Raw genomic sequence first — 16,141 nt, 5'->3', positions numbered from 1 at the left:
AATGGGCGCAGCCATGTTATCTTCATAACTCAGCATGTATGAGTACTGTTTTCTGATTGGTGGTTTTAATAAGATAATGATCAGCTAAACCAATAAAAACGTCCGTTAGTAAAAGAAACCGCCCTCAATATTTTGGTTTGGGAATGAATGAATTTATTTAGCAGACCACCGATCGACACATCAACAACAAAAATGTCGAGAAGACTAGATTTGAAGAAACTTATGTTTACCTCTGTCAAACCAAAGCCTAAATCATTTACAGTCGTGCAACTAGAAAAGGCCCTAGACTCGGGTGGTCGCATTTCTCGAATTATTGCTGCTTACGAAAATTTTATGGGAATCAGAGAAGTCAAAGCATCTCAGGAAAAAGTCAGTGAGGTAAGTATGTGTGCAAGATGTGACATAGATAATAGTATAGTGTAAACTGGCCTCTGTGCCCACACATTATTTAATTAGTATATTCAGCATAATATTACTGGATGGGAGAATGGATTAACAATTATTTAATCAACCGTTTCATTGTTTTTTTTATTTACAGGCAGAAAATTATTACATTGAAGCAAGGAGTCATGTCAAAAATGCTAACATTGAAGTAAACGAAATACAAGCCAAATTAAAAGATATACGTCGAAAGTTGGACAGAACGCCACGAGATGATCCTAGGTTTCTGGAAATTGCCACTGAAGAACATCAACTGTTACAAATTGAGAAAAAAGTGAAAGACTGGTGGAATCAAGTCGACATTAAAGAAAGAGATGCTCTAGATGCCTTCTCTGCGGCATTTCGTGAAAGTAAAGAAAAACAACAGATGCAAGAAGATCGGGTGAAATACTGGTCTTTAATGTTTTCTCTTATAGGGACGTGTATCGGCGTCATTGGAACTAGTATTGTGAATTGGCGATGGCGACGCGAACTAAAGAAAATAACCGGTATTACCGACATTGATTCTGAAACTTCTAAAAGTTTGAATCGGTTAAAAGATGACGTTGCATCAATGAAAGCAGTTGTGGATTCGTTTGACATTAGCAACGGATCATCGGACATTAAAGGAACCCGAAAAGAGCAAGAACAGAATCTTTTGAAACAAAGGGAAGAGATAAAATCTTTATTGATGAACCAAGAAGCTGCAATAACTAAAGAATTGTTAGCACTAAGAAAAAATGTGTCTATAGGTGGAAGAGATGGCTTTGAGGAATTAGTAGCAAATGCCGAGCAGAAACTGGAATGGGAGGTTAAAATGAGTGCACTATCAACCGTTGTATTTATCTATGGCGCATTTGCTTTGACATTGCCAATACTGTATAGTATTTTCAAATAAAAGGTCTTCCAGAGACGTTACATCAATCAAAATAACAATCATGTTCGAGAAGCAATAGCAATAATGGAATTTAAAACTTATGTTATTTTACGGATTGAAAATAAAGATATAAATGTCTGAATAAAATTAAATATGGTGTGTTAATTGTATTGCAGTTTTTTTTGTGTAAAAAATATGCTTTGATGAAATGGCATTCATTTAAAAAAAGAGAAAATCATATGAAAAGCAGATAGCTTTATTATATTTGACTGTTGTCAGTAAAATTGATTGTTAAATCCTATAAAATACACAATAGACTCCCCTAACACTACTTTTAGTATCATGGAATACTCGTAATCAAATGAATTTATCAAATTATAATCAATTAAATGGAATGGTGTATTTGAAACAGTGCAGAAATGAATCAAATATAAAAGAAATTATTTATTATAACGATAAATCAAATTTACACCATAAATTAATATTCACTAATTATATATTATAATATAATAAATATCTACAGACAAAAAAAACCTTAGCATTTGTATTTTATCAAGTTTAAAATATTTGTTTAAAAGCTAAATTTACAAATAAAAAGCACATCTTTGGTTGAATATTCAAATGTTAAATTACAAGTCTAGTTTTTAAAATTTGTTCATTTAGCGTTAATAAAATACAGTAGCCAAATTCGTGGTATTAAAATTAAAATAATATTTTAACTGGCCAAGTTGAATGTTCATTTCCTCTTCAGGAGTTTTTCGGTAATCAGCGTATCATAACGCGATTGCCAACTTGTATGTATCAACCTGCAAAGAAAGAAAAGAAAGGTAAAGGTGTTTATACCGGACTGAGAAAAATCGGATTAGGCCCTCTACGAACCCACAGCAAAATATAATTAACACACAAACTTTGTGATTATGTGGCGGAGTATAGCTTTTAATCATAATTACACAAATATACCTTTTCATGTTGTCATACACATGTGGAACTAACGACAGCGCATCAACTGCTGCATATTTTATCATCTCGGGGGTCATAGGTCGTCGGCTCCAGAATCCTTTAACATACGCCATTTTCTTTTTCATTTGTTTAGTTTTCGTAACAAGCGGTTTTGAAAAAAGGTCGCACAAATGTTCGAGACTACCTCCATTTGAGCGATTTGCTTGACACTGTTCCATAATTACTGTATAAGCCACCTATAATGATAACAAGAAATATTGCTATACAGTAGTATAAATATGCAGATACAGTGTTATGGTTTAAAGCCTAATAAATACACCATCATTGTGAGATATTCATGTTGACAACCCTCAATAAAACTACTGTTTATAAGTTTACTATCAGTAGGACATCTTGTATTTCCAATATATCATTACTTACAGCCGTGTCAAAAACATTTGACAAAGTGACGGCAAACTGGTGGAAGAGGGCAGCATTGTCAGCACGACAATCATGGATGACCTTTGAAAAGACAATAAATCAAATGTCTTGCTAATAACCAATACTCAGCAGTTAACTAAATTTTATCAAATGATACTTTATCATAATAATGAATAATACTAATAATGAATAATTAATAGTATATATAAAAAAATAATAAGAGGGATTGCGAATAGGCTAAAGGCAAGATTATGCACTCACTCAATACAGTAAACAAGCAGTTTAATTTTTAATATATAACAACACGATATATAACTTTAAGATACCTTGATTACATTGGGATTTTCTAGCAGTTTTTTCAAACCTCCTTCAGCAAAAAATGTAGTAGGATTTGGAACGGCAAGCACATCAACTAGATATGCCTGACCAGTGGAAGTAGACATCTGCAGCAGTGTTAGTTTCCCTGTCTTACCTAAATAATAAATAAAAAAGTTATATATATATAAAAATTAGTATTTGTCATACTGAACGCACTACTACACTTTGAGAAAATACATTTTTAAAAGATGATCCGCCTACCTAAGGACTCGCCTTCACAATCTAACGCTATCGTTATCGGCTTTGGTCCTGCAAGAATTTCTTCAACTACGGCAGCACAGTCAGTAGGATGTTCAATTATATGAGTGTTTTGTCCAACATTCACTGTAATTGGTTCGTTAGGCCTCCATCCAACGGGTATCAATTTTCCTATTTCAAGGTCCACATCGTCTTTTTCCCGGCAATTATAAGCTAACACTGTATCATGATCAGTTAGTATAAAATATCTAGGTAGACATCGCACAAGAATTCGTAATTTATCAGCGTTACTTAAAACTGTTCGTATATTAACCGGAATGTTTGAAAATTCACTAGTGTAAGTCTTTAAAAGTTGTGTTATTGGTAATCCATTGATAGATTTTAAACGTTTCATAAGTCCTATTACTGCTTCTCCGATTTTATCGGATGGCAAAATTTCAGGGGGAACATTGTAGCTGTCAAAGTTAAATGCACTATTGTGCATAACAGGTATCGGTACAAATAGACTTGTTCGTACCGAGTTTACTATCCAACGACAACTTCGAACATCCTGATCCGTGTAAGTGCTACCTTCTGGTTCCAGCCACATTCTGGCATTAAATCGTACCTTTGTTCCGATTGGGAAACATTCGCTTACGTTATCAACATTAAATTTACATGTTTTGTTTACTGTTATTGAATTAAAAAATGCCCAACCATCATTTTCCATGTCGATTATAGCCCATTCAATAGAGTTTTTAATAATTGTGCCTTCTCTACCAGTTACTGTCAAGTCTTTCATGCGATTTGGCCGGTAGACTTTATATTTATTTCTTGATTCGTTTTGACTCTCGGCCATCGTTAAAAGTAAACCTGTTAACCTGTTGTAAATTAAAAAAATTCAAAACGATTTAGGCCTATAATTACTTAATAAGCAGTTGGCAAATTTTCCTTAATTGAAAAGTCTTACTAGTACTAGGGTAGGCCTAGCTAGGCTAGGGCCTAGCTAGGCTATACCATTCCTACAGGCCTACATCCACCATCATACACTTAGCAAGCTACGGCCTAGCCTAGGCCCTATCACTGGGTTGTCTAGGCTACACCGGCCAACCAGCCAGTCAGGCCGGTTTAAAGTAGGTAATATGGTAGGCTAGGCGGCCTGGCCCTAGGCTAGGCAAATTAATAAGCAAGCCAAGGTCTGGGTTGCTTGCTTGGCTTCATTTTATTAATTAATTATCTACCTCTAGAATTGGCCTATTACGGTATGGCAGGTAGTCAAATTAACTATGTATGGTTACTCACCTTTTATAATAGTAATTGCAATTTAAATACAAAGTGATTCTTGTATGTATAAATGAAATAATTAAATTTAAAAACGTCCATCAGAATTTCGCGAAATGAATTTTTCAGTATTTTGATGCCACACGACGACGAATGGAGGCGCGCGTCAGAAATGGAACAGATTTTCGCAAAATGCTTATGTGACGTCATACTTTTGTAAGGGGGAATCCCTAAAGTGAGCCCTCTATATCGTCACACAAAACATGTTCTTCATAAAGCCTGTTTTCCTGTCGACGATATTCGACGCTATCGTCGTTCATCGTTAGCAGTTCAACGACGATCGTTTGAAAACGATCAAGTTGAAATGATGACAATAGCGAGTACCTTTTTCTGTATATTGTTAACATTTCAATGTTTACGTAGAAGATCGCCGATTATTGTTAACGATAGCGTCGACAGGAAAACAGGCTTTAAAGGAAGAGAGTTTGTTCGTAAATTGATCCATTCATTCAACTGTATCAATCAGCAGTCGTCGAAAATAAAATTACAATATGAAAAGACAATGCAATAAAAAATCTTGTTTATTTAACACAATACAACATGAAAGTCTTACAAAAATCATATCGGCCATGTACATTCAAACACTTACAGTTGTTAAAAAAATTAAGTTGGCTTGTTAATTAGGTGAACAGAATATTCAGTAGGTCACAATCTAGCTACTGTTCTGATTTATAATGCAATGTTATGGGGAATTAGTTAAATAGTCAATTCATTAAAAACAACTGCCAAACGCGGATAATCCATAATAATGAAACAAAACAATTATTTTTTTTAAGTAGAACAATTAAACATTCTAATTATCGTATCAGATTGATATAAAATTGTCTGAGAACGGAAATATATCTTTGACGACAGATTCCAAAACATGATTCAGAGTAGCTGATTGGTCAGCGTCCAAACTATGTGACAAATCAGAAACCGATGGTACATTTAAGTCGTTACCATAGTGATGTACGACGCCCGATGTTGCTCCAGTCTCTTCTCTCATTGGTTGTGGGTGTTTTTTACGCCTGGGAGGAATTGGAACATGAACGTGCATCCAGTCTGGTTGTATGAACCCATTACCATTTTGTTGTTGATCAAGTGGTTTGGGAAAGTTAGAAGAATTATTTCCATTTATTGATTTTTGCTTAACCATATAATCAGGTGAATCACGTGGTGGAGTCGAATACAACTCACCGAATCTACTTCCATTTAAATTTCCATTTCTATCTACGTATTGTTGTTGCCTAGCATTTTCTCTTTCTCCGTTTTTGGTAGTTCCATTTTGACTTTTCATTTGGTGATATTCACTGCTTTCTAGATTCTGTTGCCTATTATCGGCATGTTGTCGTATAAATTGTTGTTGTTGATACGGTTCGTTTCCAATATGAAACGATTGTGGGGTAGACTCGAATGGCGCACGAACATTGCTGCAATTCGGATACGAATTAAAATCACCTGGAGTGAAGACGTCTTCTGCGAACATGCGTTCCTTAGACTTATTTACTTGTCTAAAATTCGTGTTTTGAGGATAAGGATGATATTGGTTGATATTTTGTTGACTCATCTTAAGATATTCTTGTCTTTGGTCTTGTCGAACTCTTTTTACCCGTCGTAGATTATTCTGTATAAGTTTGTTTTGTTTTTCTAACGGTTGTAAATCGTTCACGTACGAATGTGACGCATATGGATGGTTCATTGTTGGCGCAGTACACGTGTCTGAAAACGTTGGTGGAATATTACAGCGCGGCATTTCTTGCTCTAGCTGACTCGCTGACGAGATTTGGCTCGGAGACAATGGATCAATAGAAGATAGTTCACTTGAAGAAGGCCACGACGCTGTACTTGTGGTGGAATGAGGGGCTGGGGATGAAATGTCGCCACTAGAGACTGACGGTATATCAAGGTACAACTGGTTGGACGGATCTAATAGTGGGACGTGACTAAATGTTCTGGATTCCTTAGAAATCGAAGTAGGAAATTGCCTCTGCACCGTTTGGAAATTGTTGTGTGTAAATTGAGTATTTCCTAGTTTACTTGGATACCGTTCGTCCTCATCTTCAGAGGACGATGAAGAACTTAAGTACGTATCATCGTAAATAATATCGTCCGATTGAGACTGATGTGTTGTTTTATTAGTTGGTGGTACGTTGCATGGCACTGAACTCGATACATTTGACGAGAACGAATTGAATATTGCTGAGTGGTTTGGTGGCTGTGAAAAAGCCATGTTTTGCCTTGCTCGCCATTGATTCAAAGCTTGTCTCATCTCATCCTGACTGCCTGCATTTGTACAAATCTGATTCGGAGGTGGTTCCTGAACAAGAGGTTTATCTGGTTTTAAACACGAAGTTACTTCTTCTACGTCTACCGAGGAGGATACTTGATCTGGTGACGAATTAAAACCATCCATATCTAGCCGATAGGCTTTCCGTACAGCGTCATTATTACCGTCAATCTTTTGTGTTGAAGATACCACGCTTCCCGTTACGATACCATTGTGGTATGAGCTGTGTATTGTGTTATCTTGGAATGTGTTTTGTTGAACATTATTGTACCTGTATAATTAATAAGTGTTAGAACGTCAATCAAAATGTTTTAATACAATACAGACATGCATTGTAAGCTACAGGCCTAAGTAACTAAGCCAACAAAATCTCTAAATTGACAAAAAGAATTATTTTAAATTATATACTTACATTCCGTTTGGATTCAGATGGTGCATACCTCGTCGTTTAAAACTCTCGGCAAATTCACCCCGCTGTCGTCGTTCTATAGCCCCGTTCACATTGCCATTGTGACAATCCGTCCGATTGTTACGTTTGTACTTTGCTCTACGATTCTGGAACCAAATCTAAATAAATATAAATGTGTTAGTTTCAGAAAATAATATTGTTGAACTAAATTGTTTTACACACGTCAGTGCCTGGCATGTTGAATTGCATGTTGAATTGCATGATGCAAATGAATGTTTATTTATTCGACCAGCATCTATGTACAATAACATACAATACAACATAAAGATGCTGGGCAGAATGTATCGCTGTAACTCAAATGATCCAGCTGCCCCTAACCTAACCCATTACGCTTAAGAGAGTAGGATTTTAGTATATACATACCACAATTTTGTGTTCTTCCATTCCTAATCTCTCAGCAATCTTCTCCCTCAGCGACTGGTCTGGATACTGCTGCTCTTCGAAAATGATTTCAAGCGCGTTGATTTGAGCTGTGTTGAAAGTTGTACGCGAACGCTTATTTTTATCGTCTGCAAATCCCTTTGAATATCGACCTCTCATTCTGAATTCACCTTTACTAGTTGACCTGTGTGACGAATTTTCGTTCATTCTTTCGCCATTTTCTGATGAAAATTAAAGTTACACAGAATAACAATAATATACAACAATGTAGCTAAACAAAATAAAACTAACATGGTGTTGTCAGCTGTAGTTACGTCATCTTCCGGTTTGTCTTTTTACATAAACTATGTGAACAATACACAGGAGACAACACCAAGACAATTATCGTTTAGTGGACGCACACTCTATGTCAATCTTATGTTGGATTATCATTTAGTGGATGCACACTATGTCAATCATATCTTGACAATGTCACCATGATCAAATAAAGTGAAACGCATTGTGGTCGTTTGAAACGCAACGTACTCACTGAATATACAATACTATTCAATAAACTTACTTGTATGTGATTGTTGCGTTACTAATGCGTCACGCACTGATACATTTATACTACTGGACATAGGAACAAACGCGTCAGTTGGTTCGTGCGTTCCAGTCAGGTCGACTTCTTGGTAAAAATCACGTTGGATACATGTTCTATGTCTATCGCTGTTATCCGATAGCGTCTAGTAAAACAAAGATATACATACTTAATATGAAACATTTTTGTAAAATAAAATGACTAAAATAAATGTTATGTTATCCGATAGTGTCTAGTAATGAAAAAGATACATATACCTAAACTAATGTAAAACATGTTTGTAAAATACAATGATTTAAATAAATTTTATGACACTAAACAAGGAGTTATATACTCATAAACTTGAACTTATTCAACGAATATCACAATAATAATACTATCATTATTTACAACAGTAAACACACATCAACTAATGTTCAAATACATACTGTAAGGGCTACTAAATTAAGACATTTCTGAAAACTCCCTATTTTGGAAAAGCTAGATGAGACCGAATAGGCACATCCATCAACAGAGCGGAAATGGCAAAGTTTGCCTAAGGCACAACGTTTACGATCTGTCCAGCCACTGCTAAATTCAGGGTAACACATGAAGTCACGCTTGAATGTTATCAAATACTTATATAGTAAATAAATATTGAATTGTAACATTTCATGACGTCAATGGTATTATTCTATTCTAAAAATCGTTTTTGAAAAACATTGTTCTCTTTTACACTCCCCTACACATTGGCAAACAATTATTTCAACAAAACTTAAAGTAACTGAAAGACAATTTACACAGCAAATAAATAAATGTTATACAATTAATAATACAATTTTATTCATAAATTATAACATGAATTAAAAACATACCTGATCCTGCATCGTAATATAAGCCTTTAAAACGGTATAAAATAATGAAATAAGCAGGCGCAAGACATCAACTTGCAATGCCGTCCGTATCTTAGCCGGTAAAGCAGCAAGTGGTCAACTTACAGTAAAACAATGGGAATTGTCCGAACCGTTACGCATCACTGGATCAGGCTTCCAGTGGTCTAATCAATACACAATCGTCTTAACCCCCATTATTCACCCATGGTCTAACATTTATCCGAAAAGTAGATAATGATTAATCCTATTGGTAAACTTCTTTCTATAGAAATGCGTTTACACTAAACTTTCTTTAAAAGACATTTAGAAATGATAATCGTTCAAAGTAAAAGCAACTTATGTTTTACTTTTAATTAAATTTTTTAAATAAAATCCAAGTGTGAACACGGACGGTTAAAAGTCTGCGAAGTGGAACAATTGCACCAAATTGGAGTATTAGGTTGAGGCGGTTATTTAAGTAAAATTACTAGGACTAATTGCTGTACACTAATTTTCCATATATTCACAGGAGAGAAATAAGTTATTATTATATTAAATAAATAGTAAAAGAAATAAATATTTGGTGGTGGTGATACGAATCATGTTATTGTTAGCACCATGACTCCATGTTAGCACTTTAAGCGGTAGGCTTAAATCATGGAAAAACAAGTTAAAGATAATTTTAAAATATTGTATGCATACCCATGTAGTGTATACCCATAGAGTAGTTAGGCCTACTCCATTGAATGTATGGAATATCATTGCGGCCAGCTTTAAAAAATATTAATTACATTATTATATCAATTGTAACGTGCATGAATAAAATATATTACATTGTTATATCTAAATAACATAAAACAAAGGACATGAAAATAGCGCATTTTCCCAGGGTGCTACAATTCCAAGAGTTTCCCAGGATATTTACGAATTTATCAATCAATTTCGGAAGTATTATTTTTTTCAGAAGATAAATGAGAGATGAGTGTCTACAATACTGGACTCATTACATCATGATGGAAGCCTTTAGCATAGCCACTCTCGTCACACAATCAGACAAGGCTCCTATTTCAAATGTTACGTAACTAATTTCACGGTCTAGGAATTTGAAGATGATCGTGACGTCACAAGGTCAATGACCTAACATGGTTGTCAAAGCACAGGCAGGCTGTAACTTTCGTCTTGTTTACTATCTACACGTTCATGAAATATGCCGTAGTTACAACTGAGCAATATGTTTGTACAACGGTTATTTAGGGGGAGGGGGAATGGGGGGTTAACGGATACAAGACGCATACAGTTATGTTATATGAATATTACTACTCAAAATAATATATTTCTATGCTAACCTGTTTTATGGTAGACGACAACGACCCGCGACACAAAAAAAAATCCGCTTAGCGGTCTCACAAACGGTGGTCAACAAACAGTGGTCAAGAAATGTAACAGAGGGAGGTAAATTGTCACCTCCCTGTGTACCTCTGTCTCGCTTATTCGTTTTGATGAGATTTAAGCTAACAATTTACCGACAACAACAATATGGGATACTGCGATATTTACTGCAAAAATACCGATTCAGTCGCGCGTTCTGCTTTCTTTGTCGTCCACGCTAGAGGAATGACGTCAGCGGAAGCGAATACGTTCACCATGGATAATTATGCAAATTACTTACGCACCTGGAAAGTAAATCTATTTTACTATGTTTAGGTATTTATAATTTTCAAACAAACAAATAGAAAGTATTTTTCAGTGCAAAATTAGCTTTATTTCAAGACATAGTTTGCTAATACATGAATTCATAATGCAGAATTTCTAGCCTACACATTTCAAAGACCTACTTATAATAATCTAGTTTTAATAATTTGTTAGTTATACTGCTTTAAAAAAATTGCTTTGTTAATTACCGTATATCTCAACAATTTTAGTATAACAATAATTATGATGTCGAAAAATATACGAGAACATCACATACATTTAGAAAGATTTTAATTTATTTTAGTAAGTACCGTAATTATTCTCACGATTAAAGTTGATTTTGAGTTTTAATAAACAGAAAAAAATTAAAATATATTTATACCAAGATTTAGACAAATTTATTTATATTAAGTAACAACTACAAGGTAAACAAAGTACAAAATGCACTCAACCGTAACAATGTTAATTTACTCAATTTGCATATTTTTTAACACAGGTGTAACAGGCTTATGAATTTAACTCTTAAATCTTAAGAGCACTTCATTAAAACTGGAAGACGGTTTTTGTTTGTAAGCCCGATATATTTTTCTGTTTATATATTTTTTTCTAATTCTACATTCGCACATCAATTTACAAAAACTAGATCAAACAGTATTTTGAAAAAGTATCTAAAAACATGAAAAACGTTATTTTGTTTTTAAATATTTGTTGTGGTTCCTAATTGCACACTCTTAATATAGGTTTCCTAAACTAGCGAGGGTAAGTCGGAAATTTCCCTCAATCAAGGCCAAAATAGAAAATTTAAATTTGATATATTATTTGAATTGAAAGCTACCAAAAAATGTGATCAAGCAATTTCAATAAAATTAAGGTGTAAAAATAAACGGCATATATTAACAGGATACAACAGAAATGAATTATACACTAAAGCATAACATATGGTTTGCACTAATAAGAAACATAACAGAAAAAATAATTGTCTGTTTTTTAAATAAAGCTATATAAAAATGAAACACCAGTAACTGGTATCCGATTTGTTTATACACGTGTTGTTATTCTTTCAAACAAGAAACTATTAAATTTTTTGGTAATTTTAGACACTACATTTGATGTGGAAGGGGCTTCCTGGTATGTGTTCATCGCCCCATTTGACAACTAACATGTATTCGCCTATGTCTTTCAATGTGTAGTTGACAATGAAACGATTGCGTCCGTTGTGTTTTACAAGAATCTCTTCACACGGTGTCTTCGGTCCGGCAATACCCACCATCAACATGTTATGCCCTAAAAGAAAAACATCTCAATTAATGCGTGCTTATTTTTGTACCAATATATCATTCATATTAAAAGATTTAAACCAATTATATCAATTCATAAAATCACATGACCAATACGAGATCATTGATTGGATATTAACCTGCATCGGCTGCATTCACAGTAAACTGACTCCTCTTGTTGCGGAACGCTTTCTTCAAACCCATTCCCGTTGATGTGACCTTTGACGCATCCGAGTGGAAGTGGGGCATACTATGAAGCATTTGTGATGTGGTTGTCTTGGAAACCGTTTCAATGACAACATTTGCTGTCTCATGTGTTTGTAGTACAGGTGTTTTTGCTGGCCCTAAAAAAAAAAATTACATATATGCTATATTTACAATCTTAGATAGATATATAAATGAAATTAAATAAATTAAATAGATATTTTAATTAGTAACAGATAACAGCAAATAAAGACAGATAAAATATACAATGATCGCACAAAGAACTACCATTTATTTTAGATAAATTGTACATGCAACGATTTAAAGAGAAGACAGAAAGATGATACAAACCTGAATGAATACAAATAACAAGATGGAGAATACAGAAAGAAAGAAAAGATGAAAACACATAAACAGACCCACAATGTATAGAAAGCAATCAAAAGAAACATTTGAAGACGAGAAATAAAATGACGAAAAGAGGAAGCGACGGTGACAAAAAGAAAGCAAGGGTCGATGAAAAACAGACAGCAATCAAAGGATTTGAAGATAATCCTCAAAATTAGTATTACAGATATGTAGAATGAAGCCAATCAACCACAAACCTATAATTCTAGCCTTGTAAGGACTACCAACAATATGATGGGCGCCCGCAAATTTAATCGAAATCAAGTAGTCTCCCGGTGCTGTTGGGACATAGGTACATTTGTAGCCCTCTGCTACTTCGGTGACTTCCAATTTAACTTTAGACGGTCCATCTACAGAGATTGCGAGGATACCGGTGCCAGCTCCGCACGTGTTGACCACAAACTCACATGGCTGACCTGAGTAATAAAACAGGTAGATGAATAATTATGTTTTTCCAATTTTGTAATGACAATTTTAAATTCAGTATACTACAATATTTAAACCATTGCATGCAATGCAATGGTACACAAACGAGTGATTAGCATTTTAAGATGTTGATGCAATGTATGCACTTACCAGTCTGTGCAATGTATGCACTTACCAGTCTGTGCAATGTATGCACTTACCAGTCTTTGCAATGTATGCACTTACCAGTTTGTGCAATGTATGCACTTACCAGTCTGTGCAATGTATGCACTTACCAGTCTGTGCAATGTATGCACTTACCAGTCTGTGCAATGTATGCACTTACCAGTCTGTGCAATGTATGCACTTACCAGTCTGTGCAATGTATGCACTTACCAGTCTGTGCAATGTATGCACTTACCAGTCTGTGCAATGTATGCACTTACCAGTCTGTGCAATGTACGCACTTACCAGTCTGTGCAATGTACGCACTTACCAGTCTGTGCAATGTACGCACTTACCAGTCTGTGCAATGTACGCACTTACCAGTCTGTGCAATGTACGCACTTACCAGTCTGTGCAATGTACGCACTTACCAGTCTGTGCAATGTACGCACTTACCAGTCTGTGCAATGTACGCACTTACCAGTCTGTGCAATGTACGCACTTACCAGTCTGTGCAATGTGCGCACTTACCAGTCTGTGCAATGTGTGCACTTACCAGTCTGTGCAATGTGTGCACTTACCAGTCTGTGCAATGTGTGCACTTACCAGTCTGTGCAATGTGTGCACTTACCAGTCTGTGCAATGTATGCACTTACCAGTCTGTGCAATGTACGCACTTACCAGTCTGTGCAATGTACGCACTTACCAGTCTGTGCAATGTACGCACTTACCAGTCTGTGCAATGTATGCACTTACCAGTCTGTGCAATGTATGCACTTACCAGTCTGTGCAATGTATGCACTTACCAGTCTGTGCAATGTATGCACTTACCAGTCTGTGCAATGTATGCACTTACCAGTCTTTCCTTTCTCTAGGCCATCTCCAGTTGCATGGACCATTCCAGGGTCACCGACCTCATCTTGTGTTCCCACTCGCACACGGAATGGGCTTCCAGCAATCGGATGATCACGGAAGCTAACATAGATCATGTGAATACCATTCTCATGAGGCATAAACCTCACAGCAAAGTTATCTGAAATTAATCGCAATAAAAAGTTTAACAATCAAATACATTTTTAATCTGAAAGGAAATATATGAAAAATAATCTTTTTAATTTTAGTCACTTTCAATCAAAACTCTGATAATCACAAAGTACGGAAAAAACTTGTCTACTTACCTCTATCAATCTCTGAAATAACACAATCTTCCTCTGTACCGGTGGGTGACACGACCTTTGCACTTATTTCTCCTTTTGCTCCATTTAATTGAATAGCAAAAGAAGCTGGTTGGTTAGCCTTCAATCCAGTCTCCTAAAAAAGAAATATATACTGTATTATAAATTGTAACTCTATAGAAACAAATAACATAGAATATACTAGGCTTCACCAAGACTACATGAAATTAGCAACTTTAATGTGTTCTTACCTGTAAGCTGGTAACACTGACTCTTCTAGCCTCACCAAGAGCTGCTTGAATATAAGGTTTGAATGGGCTATCTGGGATTGGTTCATCATTGTATGTAATTTTAACTAAGTATTCACCTGCAAAAAAAAGAAATTTGTTAAAAAAGTTTTATTTTAAATAAGACAAAAGTCATTAAAAGTGTCATGATAAATTCTGTATTCATTCTCTTCTTGCATACATTTAGTGATTTAATATTCAACATGTAAATCTTTATTTGAAACGTACCCTGTTCGGTAGGTAGATAAGATACTTGACACGATCCATCTTTGTTGTCGACAAAGTTGATGTCTGCCTTAGCTGGGCCTTCTACTGCTATGCCTAATGACCCAGGCCCTGCTTCACGAGTCCACACGGTGAATTCAGCTGGTACATTTACTTCACCTCGTTCTAGGCCTAGACCTCCAGCATGTACTTTGTGTGCTCCTCCTTCTCCGAATGGACCAACCGTGAATTGGAAAGGTGATCCTACAAATAAAACAGAAAAATATGACATTATTTTCCACGACTTAAAATTGAATGAACTTACTGTCACCTATATCCACCCATATACATTGTATACTTATGTTAAAACCGTTTAAATTCATTTGAAAAGTAGAAATTAAACGAAATGAAACACAGTTTTGTTTTTTCATCTAATTTTTTTTCTCTTTTTTTGTTTGTACCTGGAACATGCATTCCTTTGTGTTTTACACTAATTGTATGCACTCCCTTCATTACGGGTACAAATCGCACAGTGTAGCGGCAGTCTGACCCATCAATGATTTCTGCATCTTCCGTTTTTCCATCAGGATTGGTAACTTGTGCGGTCATGTCCAGTGGGTCAGTTCCTTTTTGATAAAACAGAATATAAATTAGTTAAATTAATCATTTTTTTTGTGTGAAAAACCTAAAATAATAACATAATCTTTGACTGTACTGTGCTACGATTTGAACTCTAAAATTTACCTCGACACGATTTGAACCATAACCTTCCTACAAACTAACCTGGCATCTTCACCGCTATGTCGCATTCTGCGCCAGTGTTACGAACTGGAAGACTTCCCATTGTGTGGGTGATAGTCTGTTCGCTGGTTTCCGTAGTAACCCTTGTCTGTCGGTACGAGTTGGTAATCTTGGTTTTGGTGGGAAACACGTCTTGCGGTTCTGGTATAGTAGGTTGGCTCGGTTTAACCTGATCCGGCTCTGGCTTTGGTTCCGGTTGGCTAGCTTTACGTGGCTCATTGGAGTAAGTATCTTCCTTCATTGGTTTCGTTGCAGGTTTTGAAGATGGTGCTGTTTTATTTAGCTTAACTCCAAACTTTGCAAAAGCACTGTTATCAGACACGTCTAATCCATTCTTCTTGGGTTCCATCTTGCCGCAAGATTGGTTGCCAGGTACTTTCATAGGATCAGCTTCCTTTGA

General features: G+C 35.5%; 3 protein-coding genes across 7 annotated transcripts in view; 1 reads left to right on the top strand and 2 right to left on the bottom strand.

Annotated features, from left to right (window-relative positions):
- The first annotated feature begins 98 nt into the window (after positions 1–98).
- LOC140058631 (mitochondrial potassium channel-like) lies at positions 99–1,485 on the top strand. The gene is made up of 2 exons (XM_072104324.1): positions 99–378; positions 539–1,485. The coding sequence occupies exons 1-2, from the start codon at positions 148–150 to the stop codon at positions 1,316–1,318; spliced, it is 1,011 nt and encodes a 336-aa protein (XP_071960425.1). The 5' UTR covers positions 99–147; the 3' UTR covers positions 1,319–1,485.
- Positions 1,486–1,516: 31 nt separating this feature from the next.
- LOC140058628 (uncharacterized) lies at positions 1,517–4,658 on the bottom strand. Its single transcript, XM_072104320.1, has 6 exons — positions 4,535–4,658; positions 3,257–4,113; positions 3,004–3,149; positions 2,678–2,758; positions 2,258–2,493; positions 1,517–2,103 (listed from the first exon to the last, which is right to left on the bottom strand). The coding sequence occupies exons 2-6, from the start codon at positions 4,089–4,091 to the stop codon at positions 2,034–2,036; spliced, it is 1,368 nt and encodes a 455-aa protein (XP_071960421.1). The 5' UTR covers positions 4,092–4,113; positions 4,535–4,658; the 3' UTR covers positions 1,517–2,033.
- A 6,202-nt stretch (positions 4,659–10,860) lies between these two features.
- Positions 10,861–16,141, bottom strand: part of LOC140058618 (filamin-C-like) — a 48,658-nt gene continuing 43,377 nt past the window's right edge. For all 5 annotated transcript variants that reach the window (XM_072104303.1, XM_072104301.1, XM_072104304.1 and 2 more), the window contains 8 exons: positions 15,402–15,566; positions 14,965–15,204; positions 14,701–14,816; positions 14,453–14,585; positions 14,131–14,307; positions 12,902–13,120; positions 12,233–12,436; positions 10,861–12,099 (listed from right to left, as the gene is read on the bottom strand). In XM_072104303.1, coding sequence (XP_071960404.1) covers positions 11,909–12,099; positions 12,233–12,436; positions 12,902–13,120; positions 14,131–14,307; positions 14,453–14,585; positions 14,701–14,816; positions 14,965–15,204; positions 15,402–15,566 — 1,445 coding nt within the window. In that variant the 3' untranslated portion in view covers positions 10,861–11,908. The remainder of the gene's footprint in view (positions 12,100–12,232; positions 12,437–12,901; positions 13,121–14,130; positions 14,308–14,452; positions 14,586–14,700; positions 14,817–14,964; positions 15,205–15,401; positions 15,567–16,141) is intronic.

The sequence above is a fragment of the Antedon mediterranea genome, chromosome 9 (genome assembly GCF_964355755.1).
Source record: "Antedon mediterranea chromosome 9, ecAntMedi1.1, whole genome shotgun sequence".
In the NCBI taxonomy this organism is placed as follows: Eukaryota; Metazoa; Echinodermata; class Crinoidea; order Comatulida; family Antedonidae; genus Antedon; species Antedon mediterranea.
Note: the sequence above shows the minus strand (reverse complement) of the source record. Positions and strands in the feature narration are given on the sequence as shown.

Bases quoted from the DNA above. Each gene is read 5' to 3' on its own strand.
- LOC140058628 (XM_072104320.1), bottom strand. From the start codon at position 4,091: ATGGCCGAGAGTCAAAACGAATCAAGAAATAAATATAAAGTCTACCGG. The intron at 3,150-3,256 runs GTAGGCGGATCA...TTTATTATTTAG, and splicing joins TTGTGAAGGCGAGTCCTTAG to GTAAGACAGGGAAACTAACA. The intron at 2,494-2,677 runs GTAAGTAATGAT...TTATCATTATAG, and splicing joins CAAATGTTTTTGACACGGCT to GTGGCTTATACAGTAATTAT.
- LOC140058631 (XM_072104324.1), top strand. From the start codon at position 148: ATGAATTTATTTAGCAGACCACCGATCGACACATCAACAACAAAAATG. The intron at 379-538 runs GTAAGTATGTGT...TTTTATTTACAG, and splicing joins CTCAGGAAAAAGTCAGTGAG to GCAGAAAATTATTACATTGA.